The 24,480-nt window shown below is 36.1% G+C and overlaps 2 protein-coding genes across 2 annotated transcripts; one reads left to right on the plus strand and one right to left on the minus strand.

Moving 5' to 3' along the window:
• Window positions 1-49: 49 nt before the first annotated feature.
• Window positions 50-1,550, minus strand: LOC144451728 (uncharacterized). The gene is made up of 3 exons (XM_078142631.1): window positions 1,370-1,550; window positions 451-569; window positions 50-286 (listed from the first exon to the last, which is right to left on the minus strand). The coding sequence occupies exons 1-3, from the start codon at window positions 1,548-1,550 to the stop codon at window positions 50-52; spliced, it is 537 nt and encodes a 178-aa protein (XP_077998757.1).
• A 12,915-nt stretch (window positions 1,551-14,465) lies between these two features.
• Window positions 14,466-22,592, plus strand: LOC144451155 (tumor necrosis factor receptor superfamily member 5-like). The gene is made up of 7 exons (XM_078141937.1): window positions 14,466-14,657; window positions 17,317-17,461; window positions 18,033-18,302; window positions 18,773-18,866; window positions 19,201-19,301; window positions 20,818-20,969; window positions 21,350-22,592. The coding sequence occupies exons 1-6, from the start codon at window positions 14,634-14,636 to the stop codon at window positions 20,967-20,969; spliced, it is 786 nt and encodes a 261-aa protein (XP_077998063.1). The 5' UTR covers window positions 14,466-14,633; the 3' UTR covers window positions 21,350-22,592.
• Window positions 22,593-24,480: the final 1,888 nt, after the last annotated feature.

Consider the following 24,480-nt stretch of genomic DNA (forward strand, 5'->3'; position numbering starts at 1 on the left):
AGTTACACAACTGTTGATGTTTGTATTGCTGGTGTTGAACTATCCAGTGTTATGTAAAACTGTTTTCTAACAAAGTTGACAGTGATACATTACATGTTTCAATTAACCTCTGTAACATGATAACATCAGCTGTGGCATTATGTGCATCATATATCTGGCCTATATAATCGTTAGCAAGACTCTCCTGAGAGTAAGAATTTCTACCTGGTAAAATTGATTGAAATAGAGGTAAGCTATCAACAAAACCTGCCACAGTTGTGAGAAACTGGTCAAGTAAAGAGGTATCCTGTAAAGATTTAATATTAAATAACGACAATCAAATGAACGACAATTATGACCAACTAAGATGGGATTATGAACATTCTTCAAAAAAGCTAAGAACTTCGTCAGACAAGTCTCTTTTGGTACACACTGTACTGGTTGGTCCTTGTAGCACAGTTTTCCTCCTACAATCGTAAAGTGTGTCTTCTCTGATACAATCTGAGGTATGGGTTGCCTGGGTAGGATATACTTCTCAAACTGGTGTTGATCATACCTAGCTGAAAGCTGGATTATTTCAGCAGTTGAATCTGCAATACAATGAACACCACATTAGTTCAGTAATAATTACAGCACAGGTTTGATACGCATGCTCTTCACTGAACTATATTGGAAGTTATACTGGGTACATAATAAGGATGTATGAAATATAACATGTCACACATTCCTACATTTCAGTTGTTAAATTCAAATTATCGATACGTTAGAAATTCCATGTTGGATGACATATATTCAAGGCATATATTGTGTGAGTGATGTTGTGGCTATGGTGTCAAATCAAACATCTGCTGGTGAATTCAGTTCTGTACCTAACAAATGGTTGTTCTCAAGTAAAAGCCTGTTTTTAGCTAGGCAAGCAAACAATACACAGAATTATTGACACACATTTTAAATTTGTCAGTCAGCTAATACAAAAGAACAGTAAAATCATAAGTCTCAGAGTGGTCACTAACTGTACTCTAAGCTTATCAATTTCCCAAAACTTTGTCAACTGTATATTTCATATACTTACATTTCAAATGGTAATTTTTTTCAGTGGCAATAACCAATTCAACTTAGGCATCCCAATTTTGACTCAGGTTTTAGAAAGTAGTTCAGTGTAATAAAATAACACACGAAATCAAGGGCAATATCACGATTTATTGCCCATCTTTAGGCTAGCAGTCATAACAGTGATATTGATGATACACTTTCCTTACATTCAGGCATCATAAATATTACTGTCATTACTACTATCCCATAGGCATGCCATAAATCATATTACCCTTGCTATCATGTGTTACCATATAAATGTAGTACGAATACTATTTATTCGTGCAGTTATACTTACATGCAGAATTTGTTTCAATATCAAAGATAACTGGGGTATACTGTCCTAAATCAATTGGTACTTGCTTAGGTGCTTTTATTGGTTCAGGAATTTCGTCAGTTTGGTATGATTCTGAAAGTCCAATATCTTGCTGGTATGTAATACCTTCTCTGACTTCTTTGGCGGCAATGCTTGTTGCCATTTTCGTTTTTTGCTTCAACAAAATAGAGTGATACAAAAGTAAATTTCGAGTACTCATCTCATTTAGTTGGATGAAAAAGGGATGCATGTACATGATGAGATGTATGTAATATGTCTGTCTAAAAGTCTGAAAATTAGATTTCAGGACTGTCTACACATGTATGAAACATGTCTGTTGGTACAGGTATATAATTTTTGGGAATATCTCAAAAACAGTATAAAGTAATATTTCAAGTGCATGTGCATGTGCATGTGCATGTGCATGTGCATGTTCAATAATGACACCATGATAAAATCAGACCTGTGACATACATGTATATATGTACACACAGGTACTGGTGCATATAGAAAGACAGACCCTGTGACATGCCTGTATACACATCAATGTATCAGCAGGGTACTCACAGCAATGTATACAGTCAATGTACATACGTACAGGTACTGATACACGTAGAAAGACAGACTCTGTGCCAGACCTGTATACACATCAATGTATCAGTAGTGTACCTACAGGAATTTTTGCAGTCATGTACACACAGGTACTGATACACGTACAAAGACAGACCCTGTGACATGCCTGTATACACATCAATGTGTAAACAGTATACGCAAAGTAATGTAGTCGCGTTTGATAGACATGCACGTGACCAATTCAAAGCTCTGCTATAGCACAACCCTGACCATGCCAGCTTTGCAGACTACCAGAGAAATGTCACTGGCACTGCACAAGACTGGTTTTTGGGTGAATTTTTATTTGAGCTTTCCTCTAGCTTTTCTTTTATTTGTTCTTTTCTCTTCAGTGACTGTTTTTGTCTTCTTATCTAATAACTTCTACTAGGTGACAGCGTAATATTCTCTTTGGGAACCTTAAAATACACCCTGTTGTTAATAAACAATTTTGTTACTTGAAAACCATTATTGACATTAAATGAGGCCATTGGTAGAGATTTATTATTGAACGTTGGACATGAAATGACAGAATAGACAAGATGTAGGTTGAATTTAGTAATTTAAAAGTTCATTTCTGTATTTTATATAGTCATTAGCAAGGGTATGGGTGGTTTTTATACCGATGTGCACAAAATGGATGCCTAAGGGAGCATTCGTTTTTTACGGGGGGGGGGTCGGTGGAATTCGGGGGGGGGGGTTGACTTTTACAAAGCAGTTTTTAGGGGGGGGGGTCAAATTTTATATCCAATGGTTTGGGGGGGGTCAATTTTTACAACAGATTTGTATGGAATCATAGCAAAAAACAACAGAATTGACAAAAAAATGTACAAAACAGAATACAAACATGACAGCCATGACTGGAATGCACTGTACAGAAACAGTGAATTACGTAAGCTGAAAGTTTCTGACCTGGACATGTACATGAACAGACATAAATTGACAACTGAGAGAAAGATGCTAAAAAAAGACAAACTGAAAATAGTTGAAGCACACATTGGCAGGCAGCTGTGTCAAACAACACTGGAAAGTCTGAGAGTGAACCATGAGAGGGATAAAGAGGAGGAGGAGAGCGATGAAGAGGATGAGATGGACGAAGACAGTGAATCAGAAGATGGACATGTAGTGATACATGAATTGGGTGAATCAGAGGAAAGTGACTCGGAAAGTGACTCTGAAAGTGATAGCAGTGACATTGAAAATGAACTCTTTCACACAACAAGATCAGGCAGACAGTGTACTACTTGGAAGTCACGGAACTACATGGACTAGGTTTCATGGTCCATTATGTTATATGTCGAACAAACACTCATATAAGTCAAGTGTTTCATAAATCTATTATAAATCAAGTGAAAATTTTTTATGGGGGGGGGGGGTCACATTTTACAATTGATGGATTTAGGGGGGGGGGGTCAAATTTTAGAAAAGTAATTTTTAGGGGGGGTTGCTTTTTACATTTAATTCATACCTCAAATTCCACCGACCCCCCCCCCCCCCGTAAAAAACGAATGCTCCCTAATCTCGAGGATTTAGATAGGGAGAAACTATGGCGGAGTGGGTTGACGTGTCGGAAACCTAAAAGTGCACATTTCTTGAGCCGGAATATTGCCCACACGGCTCTCTATGCACTTTATTTCCGGACTTCCTAACATTTCGAAAGCCTTTATATTTGAATACACAAGCCTATAAATATAATTACATTTTGTGATAATGATAATGATATATTGCAGTATGAATGTAACAATGATGAGCACAACTTTTATTTCAGGTTGAGTGATAAATTTGAAATTGCAATACAAATGAAATTAAGTTTGATTTAGTTATCTCTATTTTAAAGTATATTTCTCTCTCACGATATCACCCCCCCCCCCCCCCATAACATTTCAAATTCGACGCTTAAAATAATAATCTACGTATGTTAATGTCCCGTGTGGCATTGATTGCAAGTTTAGGCATGCGTCATTTGCTGTATGTGTAGTCATTCTCAGATGTACTTTTTTAAAAGTTCTTTTGTTGAAACCCTCTTCGTTGTTTTCTTGATGAACTTTGATGATATTCGACATTTAGCTTGACAGAAAGAACAACCAAGGGAGATTCATCGATATACATTGGACGGCGGATGCATTCGGACGTAGGGGGTTTAGCGTAGGACTGCTGGGTTATTTTTGCGCAGAGGGTGACCTGTCATGGCAGGCTATGTGACGTTCCACTGATCATGTTACCTGTCCGTTCATAAAACCAGCGATAGAAGTGATGTATTTCTGTGCCATTCATCGTGACAGTAAATGATCGAGCTTAATCCGGACAAAAATTGAATTGGTTCCCCAGGAAAGGGGCACTTTGAGAATCGAAATGCGAGTAATGTCCATGCATAGTATCTAATATACGTGTAACACGATGGGGTGCGCCAAAATCTTGTTACTAACAGTAAGTCAGTTGTTTATATTTTAATCATATTGTTGTGATATGAGATTAGACAATGAATAACATGTAATGTTCATTGAATACATATATTGTACACATTTCTTCCCTAAAGTATTAATACTATAATGGTAGCAGTGACTATATGAATTATCCAACCACACCCATTTTGTTTTCGAAATCTCGCACAGTGACTGAATATATCAGCGGTACTACCAAACAAACGTCATTAACAAATAAGAAAAAAAGATGCAAGCAACTGTTACTAAACTTGTACACTTTCATATGTGTATATGTGAAGAGTTCGTTTTTTACGGTCGGATATGGACCGGTGTGCTTGTTTGTGTTGTACTGGAATAGACTAACCCCCGCCCGTGATGCTTCTTGAAACAAACCGACTCCCTAAAAAAAATTAAGAAAACCCCCAACCTTTTGTAATACAAAACATATCATTCTTGTTCGTCCTGTCAATTATGCTGTATTCTATATGTAATGTATGGTACGCACGGATAAACTACATTTATTTATTCATTCATTCATTCATTCATTCATTCATTCATTCATTCATTCATTCATTCATTCATTCATTCATTCATTCATTCATTCATTCATTAAGTAACATTGACAGCTAACAAACGTCTTTCACCAACTAAGAGTACACAACTTTATCCAGCCAGATATAAACACCGTGATTCAAAAACTGAAATTTTCAAGAACTCATGTTTCACCAGGACAATTGTTGACTGGAATGCACTACCCTCTTCTGTCATCGAATCACCTTTGATATTTTCATTCAAGACAAGACTTTAAGATCACTTAAATCAGTAGTATTCATATCTTAACCCATGACCCCCATTGACGTGATACTCCTAAGGAGGTAGTGCCAATTATTTATCCAGATCCAGATCCAGATCCAGTAGATGTGGCCTTTGTAAGGAGAAATCTGAAATCTCACATTTAGCTATAGCTCTAACTCTGGCTCTAACCTATACTTTGAGACTGGTACTAAGCCAGTAGGGCTTTCCATTCAATCTTGATTTTGGCATAGGTATATCTACAGCCTTGATTTTATTTTATTTTCCCTCTTTTTGGGGGATATAGAAGATCTATATCCCAAAGTCCCAATTATCATAACCCACAATTTTCATGTGTTGTTGTAAAGGCTTATTTCCTTACTGGTTACTGATAGATCAGTGGCAGTGTCAATCAACTTGGGTGGATACTAATATGCGAGCTTCCACACATATATAAACAAATTGTTAAATCGTCTTGTCAACCTGCATCAGATGCGCAAACTGTAGTTATCTTGTGCCATTTCCTAATTTTTCTTTGTGTGAAGCCTTCTCTCAGCTCTCTAAAGCTTCATTCCAGTAAAACGCACTGCCCCCTTCTCGCCAGTTGTACGATATATCTTAGAGTCATACTTAAAGCATGCTGAGCGAATAATTTCTGATTTACAGTCTTGCTTCCTATTTGCATGTTGATGATAATATGTCTCTCTGACTGACTGTGTATTTGTTTGACTCAGTGTCTATTATGTACTGTTGGTGTTTATGGTCAGAATGTCATTGCAGAAGATGAAGAAGGAATGTGTCCCCCAGGTAAGAACACTTGAAACTGTTTTTGCTGTTGTTGAAAAAGTATACGCTCAAAACTTGATTACAATGTAATCGCTATAATTTAGCCAACCTTCATGACACTAAAAGTTTATTATTTTTTATTCAATACAACATACGTTGCAGTTACTTTTCTTTCAAAATAAAGTATCTCCATCATTTAAATGTACATGATGTGTTAAATCTCCATGGTCTTATTATAATCAACAACACAGATCAGTTCATGTATTAACTACGTGTATGCATTCAATTGACAGCCAGCCAACCAGACAGACTACACACAGCCAGCCAACCAGGTTTTTGCAAGTATCGTCACTTTCTTACTTGGGCAAGGGGTGTTCAGGAATTGTATTGGTGATTTTTTTGAGTTTACATATACTTAAAAAGTATACGTTCATGACAGGGTTTCGTACATATTGAGTTTGGAGTGTGTGTGTGTGTGTATTCGTGATAATTTCTAATGTTGGGTCATCTGTGGGTTTACATTGTACCATTCATAAAGAGTGCCTTGTTTATGATTTTGTGGCAATTAGCAAAGTTTCTAAGATGTTCATAGTGTTATTTGCTGTGTATTGTTGTAACATATCTGCTCTGATTTGGTTGTTAACATTTCAAAATAAGTGGGTCATAATTGGCCTCAAATATTATCGTGTGTTATGTTTCTATACTTTTAATCAGGTTACCGAAAAACAGAGAGCACAGTTCATCCAGAAATCGCGTGTCATATTTGTGAAAATGGCACATTTACAGAGTATCGGAATAAACTGAGCCAGTGTTTTCCACATCATGTATGTGATAAAGACAAAGAAAACACTATTAGAAGTGGTAACTCTACTCATGATTATAAGTGCGAATGTAAAGACGGGTTGTACAGACCAGAGGCAGATCCAGATAACTGCAGAAAATGGAGACAATGTGAACATGACTATGGTGTAAAAATACCTGGTAAGTCAAAATGAAAGTCTTCATTCTTAATTGTTTGTGATTTGATATTCAATTGCAGTCATTTCTAGACTCTAGTTTAGAATAGCCATGAAAATATGACTAGTGTAATGAGGTCTCTCTCTCTCTCTCTCTCTCTCTCTCTCTCTCTCTCTCTCTCTCTCTCTCTCTCTCTCTCTCTCTCTCTCTCTCTCTCTCTCTCTCTCTCTCTCTCTCTCTCTCTCTCTCTCTCTCTCTCTCTCTCTCTCTCTCTCTCTCTCTCTCTCTCTCTCTCTCTCTCTCTCTCATCAGGAAATTCTACCCATGACGTGGAATGTGAAAAGTGTCCGCCAGGAACGTATTCCAATGTTACTGACTCAGAGACGAAATGTAGCTCGCACAAGTAAGTATTTAGTTTTTTAATTGATGTACTCGATGTTCAAGATGGATCGAGCGCAGTCACGTTGGACGAAGCAAGAATGTATTTTGCGACTTACGATCATGTCGCATAATTGGCATCATTGGACGTCGATGTTTATGGTGTAATGGTTGATTTTGATCGATATTACATGGCTTACACGTGTACCCCATCCTACCCCTTGGTTAGAGTGATTCGGTGAATGTGTCTTCATCAAAGGTTTATGTTTCGTGCCAGGAAGGGTAATGATCTCTCCATACAAAGGTAAAATACTGATTTGCCGCCGAAATGGGATATTTTTCACATTTGGCACCTTAAACTATACATGACTTAATACAACATTTCTCTTTTACACAAGATGTCGTTCGCACAAACATCTTTCAGTTAGAAGTTGCGCCACCAACGGAAATTTCTGATTTCGGGCCGGGTCGCTCGTTGGCGCATATACCTGACGGATAGGTAGGTCAAGGTATGAGCTGTATGCTTTCGTCAGACTCCCTATCACCACCTGGATTATATTAAATTTAAATTAGCCAATTTAGAGGAAAAATACATGATAAATTTCAACAGATTTCCTTATGTAACATTTCGCTATTTGTTTTTGCAAATATAGTTTACATCCGGGTACTCCTACACCAGTCCTCAGCACAATGTGCAGTGACGGAGTTACGACCCTAGACGGTAAGACATGTCTTTTTTTTTTGTCTTTTTTTTCTTTTTTTTCGGGGGGGGGGGGGCTGTTTAGGGCTAATGATATTCGTAGATGTATACTTTCCCGATGTTTGTATACAATTATCATGTGTTTATTCTTCCATATAAAAAACTACAGTTCAAAGAAATTTCGTTGAACCCAAAGATCAACTTGATTGGATTTATTACTGTGACACCATAGTACTTGTACGGCTACCCAAATATTTACCTACAGGTGATTCAATACTATTCAAGGTGTACGATATTATGAGGAAATCTTTATATCTAACAAAATAGGTATAGTTTCAAAAAAAACTTTCCGAAGTTGCAGCTAGTACACCTTTAAATAAATGAAAAAGAATGAAATATATTTGTTCGTTAATATCAATTTTTTCATCCATGAGCAGGCACTACTTTATGTGAGACCAATAACGCGGAAGAAGATACAACAACTGGTTTTCCGCCCTTAGTTATTGCACTTGTAGTAGTGGTAATCATATTAATACTCATAGTAACTGTAATGCTCATATTCTTCGTCCGTCGAAAATGCAGACAGAATCCTAGCGGAAATGTGACAGGTAAAAATCATGATATTGAAGGTAGGAAACATGTGATGATGATGATGATGATGATGATGATGATGATGATGATGATGACGATGATGATGACGATGATGATGACGATGACGATGACGATGATGACGACGACGACGACGATGATGACGACGATGACGACGACGACGACGACGACGACGATGATGATGAAGGATATTGGCAGGAACGAGTTCATAACAATTATCACAAAATGAATGTTTGATTTTGATGAGTATGTTCTCAAGTTGGGGGCCTCCAAACAAATAACGCCTAGCCGTAATATACCCTCCCCATTATGTTTATACCAACAAAGAGGTCACACAGTGAGGTGTAACAAGCTGATAATAATGGATAAAAACTAACGATAATGAACTTTTAATCTTCATACTGCAGGGGCCCGTCCAGAGTTACAAGAAAATGGAAGTCGACAAACAAACAAGGGTGAAGAGGTAGGTTATGCAGCTGAGACAAAAACCACCTCACTTTCAGATTCAGAAGAAAAGGATACCCTACTTGATCCTCTTCAAGTATTATTCAAAGAGTTGGCTGAGAGGTTGACCAAAGATAAAGAGGAAATTGTAAGGCAACTATTGCGTGGAAATATAATCTCTCCTAGGGATCTGGAGAAGCTACAAAACCTTCATGACATATTTCATGAACTAAAGGACAGTGGTACAGTACATAACGATGATGTGGCATTCTTAAAGGAATTGTTGAAGAACATTAATAGGAAGCCTCTCATTAACCTTGTAAAATCCTATGAAGCTAAAAATGCAAAACGCCGATCTATTCATGCCCAGTAACATTTACAGGCTGTACTTGTATACAAACTACTGGGAATGGGAGGTGGGCATAGAAAAAATGTGAGACACTATTGGTCAGTCGTTCTATTTCTCAAAACGGCTGACTCAATTCAAATGAAATTCGCTACACGTATTCTGTAGGGTAATAGTCTTGATTCTACCCGTGGTATCGAATCACCTCTTCACCCCGTATGGATCAAAAGTTGTTCATGTAAACGAGTAAACCCCAACTGTTCTAGAAAGCTTTTTCAGTTTTAATTAGTCATTTGCATAATGAATGATTTTCAGTACTTGGGCTATCTCTTAAGAATACAAACTCCAAATTCAATATAACGTAGTACATAAATCAACCTAGACAAAGCGTAATATCCTATATATGTTATTGATGTAGCTATTAGTATTAATGGATATATATTAAGAATTAAATTCCACATAATTTAGTACATGCATTGATGATAATTAATCACACGAGTTGATATTATATTTTTCATGTAGTTTTTAATTATAATCAGTCATTTGCATGATTAATGATTTCGTTAATTAGACAATATCTAAAGAATGCAAGCTTACAATTTCATAGAATTAGGTGCATACATTGATAATAGCAAAATGCACATGTCCTACAAAGCTTGTTGATATAGCTATCGTAATGATTCATTTGTATAATTAATGGTTTTCGGTAGTTGGGCAATATCCTAAGTATGTAATCTTCAAACGTCATATAGTTTCTGATTTATATTAAACCTGTATTTTAATCCTGATCCAGCTAGGTCCTTTATTTTAAGGACAAGTATTTATGCGGATTCAATTGTATTTTGTGAAAAGTTGTGTTATAAACATTCAGTGATCGTAAATTTATGTAAAGAGCAAGCCAGTCACAATGTATATACACAGTTCTGTTCCTAATCGACTAATACGTGACAGTACCGTGTGTTGTTTAACTTACAAAGAGTTTGTTTAATGGTTAAGTAGGTGTATCGTTATCAAAAGAGTCCGTCAGTGTATCGTAAATGTGGAGGCGTTGTTGACTTAGGTAAAAATGCTGAATCAGTGACGCAAATCACGTAAATGTGCAGTTATTAAAAATTGACGATGACCGGTCACTGCACACTGCTGGCTATATATCACATCGAGTTGACTATCGGACAATTGGTAGTTATAGGGAGAGGTTGAAGGTGCTGATAGAGTCAAACAGTAGTATATCAACGCATTAACTATTAAAATCACTCCCTAGGAGAAATAAGGTAACTGAAGTTGAATCAAGTTTTAACTTGAGCAGAATATCGTTACAGAATTGCAACTCGGTTTAAAGTTGGAGTCAATGAAATGAAATACTACTGTTTAGAAAATTACATGCGACTGTCGTTAATAAAGTTGTAAAGATCTTGCTATGTACGATTTTTAAAAAAAATTAACATCAGATTTGAGTATTACTATCGCATTAATATTATAGTCCACTGTCTTCTGGCACAAGGCTACAGTGGTAAAACGAAAAGTTTGCAACTGGACAGGCTGTTTTCTGACAGTGAAAAATTTAAAACTTTTATAGTTCACGGATTGCATATCGAATTCATTTGTACTTCAGTTACTCTAAATATGAAAGTTGCAATCAAATGGGCTTAGATATGTTATAATATCACTTAATGGAAGTAAAAACGCTTCAATAGAAGTATACTAAAAATAAGAAACAGCGAAAATATCGATACACCAAACGACAACTTTTTAGTATGTGTCTATTTTGTTATTTTGGCTCTACCTTCGTAAAAACACCTTAATTGTACGGAAGCGTCTGTTTTCTAGTCGTTTTACTACTCACTAGTATACTAGTACATACAAATTAATTTTTCTACAATTGAGTTGGAAAAAAACGAACACTTCCGTGCCTTGAGTTGGAGACCCCCCATTTATTCCTTTTAGGCAAAAAGTATAAACCACCCATAAAAACAGTTACCTCCTCACACTACAGTGGTGTTTGCATTTTAAGAAATATGAATTGTTAAAATCATTAAACTTACCTTATAAATATATCTTTATCGGAACTGCCGTTGTAGTAATCCAGTGTTGAAGAGGGATACTGGACTTATAGCGAATTTTTCCGGGGAAAGAGACATTTCTATAAAGCGGCAAACTTTACACTGCCTACTTGTAAATGAAACGTTGCATACAATTCCCTCCAATATCAACTAATCTGCCCCCTGGATCTTGTCGTTTGTTACAACATGTTAGCGTCTGTTGTGGGTTTGGAGCAGCATGTTCTAACCTGAAGTCAGGCCATTAAAATTTAATATCATGGTTTAAAGTATGTGTCTTGTTCGTTTACTGTAAGTTAGCAATATTCGACTTTGACCCTATTTGATTTTCAACTTCCTTGTACAGAGAAGGATGTTTCCAGGTGAAATATGCTAATATACCAGTAGTCCTAGAATTATTTTTTTTCGTCATTCAGACACACAGTACGTTGATGAAAGTCTACGAAGCTTTATACTATATTGTGTGAACAAGTACACGCTTTTATCACGTGATCCTCATTCAGAGTTTGAAGAGTCTACATGTCACAGTGCAAAAGTCAGACTGTTGAACAATGTTAAACCCGGACGGAGTTTCTTGTTTATGTTGTTATCTCTGTCAGAATTAATTAACCAAACAACCCCAATGCTCTAACCATTGCTGCAGTCAGTCGTGGAGATATAGTGGGAAACTAGTACTCGTAGTTTATAAGGTATGTCGTAACGGGGCGCCCCCACACATCGGTCAACCCCTTCCATGGGTGAGAGGAGGGTGGAACGATACGACGTATCTTGCGGTCTATAGTACTAGTAGTTTACATCACAATGTTGTTATTGGTCTTACGATGGAAAATATAAGGAAAAAAGGAGGAAAGGACAGGGAGAAAGAGGAAGGAGATAGAAGACGGCAAAAGGGAGATGGATAAAGTGGGGGGGAGGATGAACACATAAGGGACCATCAAAACGTACATGTGTAACTTTAAGGGGTACAAAGGCGAAGATTATTATTCTTCTTCGTCATAGCTATATTTTTGTACGCGGAAGAGACCCCCACAAATTATGTCCACTGCTGTTGTATCGTGCAACTTCTTTGAAATAGAATTGTAAAGATGGTTGATATAGCTTAGACGAGGCCTCGCGTACACAGATGTGATGCATTATGGGAAGCAATCAAAGTTAGGAGCTCCAAATTGCTTTAACTATTACAAACTGTAGAGTTCTGGCTGAACAATGTAAGGTATTGTTGAGGTGTGGAGCACCTAACTTTGTTTATTTCCCAGAATGCCTCGCATCCAATGTATAGATGGCCTCTTCTGACACAAGACTTGTCAATTCTTTACTGTAGAGAGGTCACGCAATGCAGGGTTTGAAGAAATTACTTTTTTGTTGTAATAACTTTAAAGCTAAAATGAAATCAGCCGTAACACTTGTGTTCACCTGTTACTCTTGGAAGCAACTTTAGAAAAACAACTTCCCGTGATTCTGTATTAACATAGTTGAATCAGATTGAGTCATTTGTTTCAAAGTGTTCCGGTTTTTTTTAGTATTATAAAATTATATAGTAGTTTATGGTTATCGTATATGATTTATTGATATGATATTTATTTAATGATAACATTCTGGTAACTTTTTTTTTTATTTTAGATTAAATTGAAAGTGTTGCTTATGTTTGTTAGGCTAGTAGTTTTATCAATGAAATAAACCCTTCTACTGCTGCTTTCATGGCTGGTCACGTGACCTTCACCATACTTTAGCTGCGAGAATTTTGCTATCACTGTGTGCAGCGGAAAGGGGAAAGGTGTGAAGGTGTGTCTTATATATGTAAATTGAAAATAAAATGAATAAATAAATATTACATACCTAAATTGTTGTTAGTTGAATTATTGGGGTATCTTGTGAGATTAAAGAAATTGGTGATTTGCATAGTGATTCTCCAGTAAATAGACTATTAGATCGCTAACTAACAGTACTCCCTCTCCTTCCTGTCCCCTACTCATCACCTCCCTATTTCGTATCTGAGTTCAAAAGAAATTGCATTTGTCCGAGAGTACTATGATATGTTTGCGTACAATTTGAAATACGTCAGTTTAACTGGCTAATAATCCAACATCAATGATTGGTATATATACGCAGTCCTTCGTATGTGTAATGATGCACTTCCAAAGTAAGCATAGTTATTGTTCGCGGGTTAAAGAATTCTTCATAATAACTTCATCGTTTAGTCAGGTATTTATTTTGGGTACGAAAAATGGGGTTGCTTTATCATTCGAAAATTTGAGAGAAATGTTGTTTCAGCTTAGTAATTAGTTACGTATATACAATCATAGTTTGTACGCTAGCAATAAAGACACAGTCGTGGTCGAGTGGTTAGCTAGCTGTTTTAAACCGCCCGAGGCCGGTTTGGTGTACAAAGGTTGTTGGACAGTTTGACCATGCCTAATAATACAGCTTTATTTCTCGGCTATTCTCGGCTACTTTTGAATATTATAACACTTGGTGACCATATAAAGACAATTTCTTGAATTATTTGAACTAAAGATTACGGTATTAATTAGTCTTTTGATAAAAAATTTCATAGTTTCAAAGAACATGACTGTACGGCTCCACAGATTGGAATTTTCGATTTATCGAGTTGAGGCCAATAGAGCAATATGAATATGCATACACCTCGCTACTATCTATAACATCACAAATGATTATTTACCTAATTCTCTGCTGATTTTGAATACGCCATGATCTTCTGTGTCATCAATATATATTCAAAGCTTATACGTCGAATTATGAACTCCAGTTACATTTTAATTTTATAATGTGTAACATCTACGTGAAAAAATAAAACTGTTAAACTGTCATGGTTAATAGAACTTACACTTTATTTAGGAGAAAACTCGTTCAACAATAAGCAACGGTACCATACCGTATTTGGGAAGTCTCTGTGTGCGTCATTGGGCCATAACACGTACCACGAACTCAGTCACGAGGTATAACCTTCAGACCCGTAACGTTGGTTGCAATTCGTGTTTTGTATGTCAGACCGACAAGTTGTGTGTATTGTATGTATCGTCTTCTACACTAGCAAAGATAGCTGAATTTGACTACTGTCGTTGGAATATCCCAGCAACTACGATTATTCTTCAGGTTTTTTTTTACCGTATGGCAGAAATGTTGCATGATGAACGCCCCAGTGAATCACGTAAGTAGAATATAAATAAGGTGAAATATCTCTCTATCCCCTCTGTCTGTCTGTCTGTCTGTCTGTCTGTCTGTATGTATGTATGTTTGTCTCTCCCCTTCCCCCCTCTCGCTCTCCTAAAAGTAAACATTTGGGGAATCGAAGTACAGAACAACTATGATTTTTTTTAAACCAACAAAATCAGTAACGTCAACTTTACTTAACTAAGTACGTGATACAAATGTAAGACACAGTGATAAATACATCAGTGTCAGATTTTGTTATATAAATTCGTACATACCCAGGAACATTGTCTACGTGCATTTTACTTCCTTATAAACACCATATATTGTGAGAACACAAGAAACGCCAAGTCATCAATATATTTGGACAGTGGTACCTTTAATATGTACGCATGCGTTCATTTCACATTGCGCGGACTTTAAAAAAAACCCAGCAATATATCACACATATACTAGTATCACAGATATATTGCTTTAGATAATGTATTTTTTATATTATTTCATGTCAAATAAAATACACTACACTACACTACACTACACTACACTACACTACACTACACTACCCTACCCTACCCTACACTACACTACACTACACTACACTACACTACACTACACTACCCTACCCTACACTACACTATACTATACCACATTATACTATCACAGGTGCATGTAGCGTAGGATTATTGTCTTACTGAACACACTACAATATTTATATTTACAGTTATATCGTATTTCTTGGGTTACAATACCATATTTTCTAATTTTGTTGATAGTGCGTGTTGTGAAAAATAGTTTGATTGATTGATTGACAGATTGATTGATTGATTGACTTATTGGTTGAATGGTTGATTCATTTGTTGGTTGTATGATTGATCGACTAATCGATTAATTAAATGATTGATTGATTGAGTCTGGAAGTCTGGAAGGTTTAGATTTAACCAAAGTCTCCCATCGCTCCATTCAAACTTGTCCAATTTCTTACTTTAATTGCTATTCTTAGTATTGTAAAAGACTATTAGATTTGCCATGGTAATATGTCTATTTTCTCAATTATTTTAGTCATTGCTTTGTATGTAAATATAGTTCATAGGATCTGTGGTCCAATTCTTCAATCTTTGGAATATAATTGTATTCAAAGATATCCCTCAGTGTATGGCCACAAAATATTTTCCATCGATAAAACTAGTCAAATTTATGATATAAGTTTTACACAGGTTGTATTTGATTATCAAACCACAAAACTGCATTCGTATACTCTACAACGATTACCACATGACTAGCTGGTCTGAGATGTGAGGTTGTAACCTTACATAGTTTCTGAACTGCCGTCAAGTAAATGTATCCTACACATGCATGTAATACAATGTGGGATTGACAAAGCGTTAATTTACAATAGCTTTCCATGTGATGTGTACGTGGTGGTATGTGCATGATGTGGGTGTATATCAGTAACTGTTTACACTTGCATAAACATATATACATTGACTGGTTCACAAATACTATGGTTCTATTTTCAGTGTTTAAAAATTGATGATGAAAGTTTCTTAAAATAGTCTTATGAAAAGAACTACACATTAATTATTGTATGTTCAATTTCATTTAATTTCTATTTGAATATCTGAAATCATTTTACGTAATTTATCCAGCTTTTCAGGATAAACACTATTTGATAGGTTTTAGTTGCCAAATCCATTTGTTTATTACTTTGTTGATCATGAGTGCACGTGCCTCCACCATGAATGACTTGGCGAATGGAATAACCGTGAACAGATTCCAGATTTTTATGGATTAGTAGCATTTCACTCGTCAGAAAGAAATAATGACATGATGTATAATGATGTTTAATTAGTAATAGACAATATCAAACTCCTATTTAAAATGTTTATTTCGTGGGTCGTCGGGGGACATTCACCTTGCACATTCCAGTGAAGTGGGACATTGTTTGTGAATGAAGATCAATGAACTATATAGTTTACATACCGTCTGACCATTGTTAGTACAGCCTGATACCGAGGTGTACGGTCACCACACCCTACGATGACGTCTTGGGTCATTGTTTATAACTTGTGATAATATAGGTCACTAAATTCAACATTGGTTTACTATGTTTTATTTTTTATAAACTCATACATATAAAATAAAGGCAATTTTGCCTTTCCCTTCACTTCCGTGAAAACACTCAGTAATTACATTAAAAGTAAACATAGTGATAAAATCTCCAATACGTTTAGAATGGTCTTATTTGCTAAATGCTCCCATGAAAAAAAAAATCATAACATAAACGCAATTTTGCCTTTCCTTTCTGAATCACTTCCTTAATGACACTCAATAAACTTAACCACATTAACAACAAAAAATACTCCCATGAAACAAACTTCCAAGAGGAGAGGTCTCTCTCCAACGTCCATACTTCAGAATTGCATTTTTCCCATTGTCTTCATTAAACTGAACATTTTCACACGTATTCCATGCACCGCAGAACAAAGGACGTAAACGTGCATCCTGTTTTAGAATGTGTACCTGCCATTTTGGTTATGACCACTCCATTAACACTATACAGTGCATAATTCCGAAATACGATATTTTGGATCGTAACACTAATATTATTTCTGCACTATCTCAGATACGACCTCGTTTATTTATGTTATTATTTTTAGGTTTTTGCCTTGGTTTTCCTCCTATGCGTGCCTCACTTCGCAATGAACTTGGCTGAATCGGAGTCTGTGATATGTCGGACTGGTGAAGAACACGGTCATACCCAGATGATTTATAATGGACGTTGCTGTGACAGCTGCCCCCCGGGTGAGTGTTACAAACATGATCCGGCGATAATCATGTACCAAATGCTGGTCATAATTTTCATAAATTCTGTCCAAACTAAGATTCATAGTAAAATAAATAAGTTTATCAATCACAAGGGCCTAGAGGCTGCGGAGCTTCTTCAGGCTGTGGAGTGTGGACTTCAGAAACCTGATGTTCCTTCTCGGTTTCCGTAATTTATGTTCATTCTGTTATGTTCTCGTGTTTGGACAGTGTACCCATGAAATGAAACGAATCGTATAAATGCACTGGGTTTAATTAAATAATAGCAAATAGACATACCCGCTCAGGCTTCACATAGAATAATTCTAAATAACTTTTAAAGATTTAAAAAAAATCACAAGGAAATATTGGAATATTTATGAAGGCTACGAGCGTGGTTGTTATGTTTACCACATGATGGAAAATAGTAAATCGCAGCCGACTTTTGAACATTTATGTTGATGCATAGATACATGATTATTATAGGAATAACGTCTTCATTTTTCTTGATCTCTGGCTTGCATTGTATAATTTGACACTGTGACGTCACTTCGTCATGTTTTCGGTCTAGGGTTCTACATGACCAGACCTTGCAAAGTCGGACAACCAGACAGTACGAAGTGTGGACGATGTAGCTTCGACACGTACACGGCTGGAAGAAATCTTCGCCATAACTGCATCCCACAGCCACGGTGTAACCCAAAGCGAGAACAGATCAAACGTCCGGGTTCAATTGCTAATGTGGAAACGTGTGAGTGCAAGGATGGGTACTATAAATCAGCTTCCGACCTGTGTCTACCTTGGACAAAATGTGATGTGGGATGGGGTGTTATTCAGCAAGGTAAGAAACAAAATTTATCCCGAAGTGTCAATTTTTACTTACACTGTGATTTTTAATGGTACTGGAATTCAGTGTGCATTTATTTGTAATTCTCACTCGTTTATTCAGTTATCTATTTATCTTTGTTTAATTAATTAATTAATTAATTGTTTGGTTATTTAATTAAATAATCAATCAATTAATTAATTAATTATTTAAGTAAATAACCAAACAATTAATTAATTAATTATTATCATTATTGATTAATTAATTAATTAATATAAAATTTATGTATTAATTAATTAATTTAAAAAGCATATGTCCGTGTCCATTTATTTACTTATTTATTTAATTAATTTGCACATTAAGTAATAAACAGGTAAATACATGTAGATTGTAAGATACAGTCGTGTTGTATAGCATGACACGACTAATATCGTATCTTTACAGACTACATTGTACTAATATGTTTTTACTTTCTCTAAACACAGGAAACTCAACCCACAATGTTGTTTGCGAGAAATGTCCAGTTGGAACCTTCTCAGACCAAGAATCGATGGTGCGGGCATGTTTTCAACACACAAGGCAAGTCTAATAGTAATTCTCCCGTGCAAAATTGTCTGCAAATTACACCGTTGTAACATATTATGTATTAAAGGAAAAGTTCAGTCAGACATATTTCTGTCTTTAGTACACTTGTATTGATTACTCCTGTCAACTTAAAGGAAAAGTCCAGACAGACTTATTTCTGCCTTTAGTACACTTGTATTGATTACTGCTATCAAACCCTAATTTCTTTAATTTCTGCATTTGCAAAGACTAAAAGATCAGTAGTTAACTTATTATGCATTCATCATAAGCCAGGCATGATTTCCCAGATTATCGATAAACATATTCAATTTTTTCGTCCCTTTTTTAGTTGTGAAGAGAACGGTCTAAACACTTTGAAGACGGGGAGTGATAGAGCGGATGCTGTCTGCAGTACTTCTCCCAAGCCACGAGACGAACCCAACGCAACTGGTAATTACCGACTCAAATTTAATTAAATTGTTTTCTTGCCACCTGTTAGATTTTTTACTTACCTCCTGTCATGTAAGAAAGGGTGACGTTAGGCTTCCTTGTGTACACTGGAATTCGTATGCGTGTGAACGCTACAATTTACAACGGCCCCGTCTTGGTTCATGGCAGGCTTCTCCGTCAAGAATCTCATTGCCAGCTATCGCACGCACACGATCAAGTTTTTAATTCCGAAAATGCTTGTCAATAATCACGTGACTCCATTAACACCTGGCGAAAACATTCAGTCCCCTGAAGAAGTCAATCGAGTCTAGACAAAATAATTGGACAAGGTAACATTTCCCGCTTGTGATACAGTATACAAATGTCGACTGGCCGTGAGGGCAATAGCATACGTCTGTTCACCGCGAGGGCCTGTCGATCACCTCAACATCAACCTATTTCCCGAGGGCGAAGCCCAAGGGAAATAGGTTGATGTTGATGTGATCGACAGGCCTGAGGGGGAACTGACGTATGCTATTGCCCGAACAAGAGGCCAGTCGACATTTGTTTTATAACACATCTCATTCATACTATTATAATAAACCTGACACTACAGACACATTATATACGATTAAATTTGAACAATTGAATAAACAACAAGTCAAAACAGTTATAAATTTAATAAATACTATCTGGATCTAATACCTCATTTGAAGATTTAAAATCTCTGTCGTTGACAATATCTACATTGTACAATTTCTGGAAGTGTCACTGAAGTCCGTACCTGATTGAAACCATTGACTTCTTGGCGTACAATTCCCCATCACAGCGTCGAACTCCTGCATAAAAATTACGTAGCGTACACAGTTCTGTAGGATTATCCTCCACAGGCAATACCGTTCCTACTTCCACACAGTATTTTTCTAAAATACTCACAGCATTTTTGATAACACACTTTGTGCGCTTAGCATCTTTGTGTGACACCAGTTCTGCAAGATCTTCTTCAGACACTTTCCAAAAACGTGAATTATCGTTTGCCGCCATGGCCATTGACCCGTCTGAATACTGTATTTGTCGTCTGCAAGGAAGACGCTCACGCATGCGCAATGGGCGGGCAATAGTCCACTCGACTTTTCATTCATGGAACTATTGCCCTATGGGGCAATAGATCGTCATTTCCCGGGCAACAGTATTCAAATTACGCATACCATGTGACAGGGCATTGACCAATCGCAACACGACTCAAGCAGATGATGTGTTATAATAACCTTTATTTGTATTATCATGAAATAAATCTGATGGAATCTCTTGGGATATGTTGATGAAATGATTGTACAAATTATTGATATGCATATTATTTCTGAGTTTTGGTAAAAATTCAGACTTCGAAACTACATACTAAAGAGAATATCCTCTTACAATAACAGCTTGGATTTCGATAGTTGTGTCAAACGCCATTGCCATGGTGTTAGTTTTTGCACTGCACTGCACTGCACTGCAATATTTAATTTGGACTAATTCTGTTGTGATTATCTAGGTAATGGCGGAGTATCGAATGGAACTGCAAAAAGAAACAAAGATAAAGGAAATATAGACCTAGAGGAGAGCGGAAGTAATAATAACCAACCAATACATGAACTTATCATCATTTGTGTATCCGTTGCTTTAATAGGAACGATAACAACATAGGTACGCCCATTGTATCTCTCTCTCTCTCTCTCTCTCTCTCTCTCTCTCTCTCTCTCTCTCTCTCTCTCTCTCCCTCTCTCTCACTTTTAAGTTGAATTTCTTTGAGAGTACAGAAAGGACGTTTGCATTTCATATATATTCACATAGTATCTTATTGTACGGTTTGTTTGAAGAGATATCGAGTTAACACCACCCCAGTCGATATGTTTTCAGTTTTGACGATGATTTGACATATTTACCCGTAAACATACAAGAGAATCGATTAGAGACTTATTTCAACCTCAGTCCAGTTGCATGACCGACTCAGACGACTGAGAATTGTGGCATTAGAGACTATTAAACTTGGTATTTCTGATTTAAATTTGATTTTAACTTTGCAGAGGATGTGGACAGAGACGACATGTCACGCCAGGATATAAATGATAGAAATAACCGTGAAACAGAAGATTAAAAACAAGTTGTCGGTTTTCCTTTACCTGTAGAGTTGACATGAGCATGAATACACAAGAAGTACATGTAAACATAAATAATTGCAAGGTATTATATTCGTATTAACCCAGAATTTCGAGATATGGATTCCATTTTACAATGGCTGCTGGACACGTGATTTCACGTCATAAATTTGCATATGCTCTACTAAACGAATAGCGTGTGGAGAATTTGCCGTGTGAAATTTGTTGGAGGCCAGGGTTTCAATCCCAGGTTTTCGCATTAGTGTTATCTCATCAGTGGAACCACAAGGGTGACAATCATAGGAGCGGATCATTCTTTTGTTCTTTTTTTCTATGACTGCTAGACAACTGTTTTTCACAACTAAAATTCAAATCCTGGGCCTTTAAATGGTTATCATGGACATACGATTTGTACTTTAATGTATTGACAGTTTTTGTTATCTTGCCAGTCATAAACAAAGTTATAAACTTTTATGAGTGAGTTTTACAAATATCTTGATGTGTGTTTTTTAACAGTTTTTTCCATTTAAAAAATTACAATTTTACAAAATCTGTACTTTGTATTTTTCATTATTCCAATTTGAATAACAGTTTTTAGTCAAACAATTTTACAATTATGGGATCACATTTTATATATATACTCTAGAATATTGATACAAGAAGACTAAAACATAATTGAATTAATGAAACCTTTTCATATTCATTATACAAGATACAAAACTAGAATATATTCGGACGTTGGTGGCGTCCTCATGGATTATTATGTCCATTCGTGCATATTCCTAATGTGGCGTTTTTAGTTACAAATTTAAGTACACATCTAGAAAAGTTAATGCTTTTTTCCGCTTTTAATTCAAATAGTGATGGTTTATTTTTGTATGGTCAATTGGACCTCGTTCCATTTTATACCAATTTTATAAACACTGTGTTTAAGAGATATGGAATTTTCAACATTTATTTTGAGCCAATTTTTGAGTGATTAAATTTATTATAAACATATTCTTGAATTTCTGAAATCTTGTGAGTCAGTGTTGAATTTGAACGTGGAAAGAATGCAATAGGAGTTTGTAACTGATAAAGCAAATATCGTATCCAACGTTAAAATATTATTCACTTAATATAATATAATATAATTAATTAATTAATGGAAAAACCTGCCAACCAGTCTATGTAAGTGATTCCACAGCAATACATAGTTTTGTAGTATTTTTACTGTGCATATGATTTCAAATCAATAAAAAAACAGCTTCACATATTGAAATGTCGACATACAGAATTTTATTTTAGCAAAACAAAAATGGTATCACAGATTACGGTAAATGTATATACACAGTAGCTGTTACAGGTGTTTTACATTGCCTGATATACGAGAGAACTGTCAAAACACTGATTAAAGAGTTCAGAATGACAGAAATTCATTACGGTGTGTGGTTGTGCCATGCGTGTTAAAGGGCAAAGGTTAAAGTTCGTATCTCATAGCTACGCAAATATGACAGTTTTGCTGTTCATTGATACAACCTGCCAATCAGTCTATTTTGAATTACAATATCGCTACGTAGGACAAATTGTCACGAATAACAACAATTAGATTTAAAGCTAATGTTTGCAGTACTTTTGACGACACAACAAGGATTTATTTCAAGTAGAATTTATTGAAATTCAAATAGTTTGACAACCTGAAGTGTGCTGACAAATTGACTACGTTCAGTTCTTATGAATACTCGTAATTCAAGTATCCAAGTGGTATTTACTGCTTGTGGTGTTCATACACGTAAACACAGGTTTGACGAACACTAAAATCACTAGCAAGACAGACCTTTGTCTCTTTTAAGATTCACATTGAATCACACTTCACCATCGTTGCACAGACCAATGAACCACAGGCAAGAATGGCTGTATTAACACATACGAAAAGTTTAATGCGACTAGTGAAAAATCAATTACTCGCATATTTAATTCTCTACCCCAATGACATATGTTGGTTTGCTGCAAACTTGTTCGAACACGAACAGTTGCCATAGGAATCGATAATCATGACATGCTTCAGATAAACGGATAATGACGTTTTGGCCAATCGTAAAAGAAATAATTTACAATAAGTCATCAAGTTAGACGCGACGCTTGGTAGTGAAAAATCTTTACACTAGGTAGCTGGAGGTATTTTCTTTCTTGTCTCTGACAATCAATCCATCTTGTACGCAAGAACGCATCTCATGGAATTACCACTTATTCGCTTTTTTAATCATAGCCAATGTATATGCATTAACCAAGTATCAATTCATACAAATGATATGGATCTAGCTGTTATTTGTGGAAATTGTCTCGACTTTGAAAACGAAGAATGAGTGTATTAAATAGGTAAGTGAAATTATATTGAAATACGTCAAAATTTTTTAATAGTGATTGCAGCCCTAACCATTTTCCGAGGGAGGAATCTCTATCGACAGACAAAATCTCTATCTGGAAAGATCAATAGTTCAATGTAGGAAAAAATCTAGGTTCTTTTACTTTGGGGTGGGTTTTTGAAGCTTTTTAGTTCTCACCCTACAAATAGAATCTGTTTTGTAGAAGATGGGGAGGGGGAAAAGGGTTGAGGCCTCAGTAAAAGAATTTAGTTTTTAATCCTACATTGAACTATTGACCTCGCCCATAACACAACTAACAATGCTGTTCGTGCGAAAAGCTGTTCCAACAAGATATCGCAGGTCATCGATATACTGTCTACGGTACTCCGCAACGGAAGACGAACCACAAACCCTGTTGGACCCAAACTTTAAGCTTAGTGGGGGAGGGGGGGGGGGGTTACAGGTTATTTTAAAACTAATCCAAAAATAGTGATCTAGTTCAAATCTCGTCGAATTTATTGAACATGGAATTTTCGTAATTATTTTTGTAAATAAAAATTGGTTTAGCTATAGATTAAGTTAAGACGTGTACATCTGTCCAACAACAATTGCACAGTTAGCAATGTCACTTCTCGATGACCTGCTATTATTAGTAATGGTTTCTTGAGTTTGGTTCCGTCAAGAAACTTCAATGCTGACCACAGTACAGTCATA

This window comes from Glandiceps talaboti, chromosome 21 (assembly GCF_964340395.1).
Source record: "Glandiceps talaboti chromosome 21, keGlaTala1.1, whole genome shotgun sequence".
Classification (NCBI taxonomy): domain Eukaryota; kingdom Metazoa; phylum Hemichordata; class Enteropneusta; family Spengelidae; genus Glandiceps; species Glandiceps talaboti.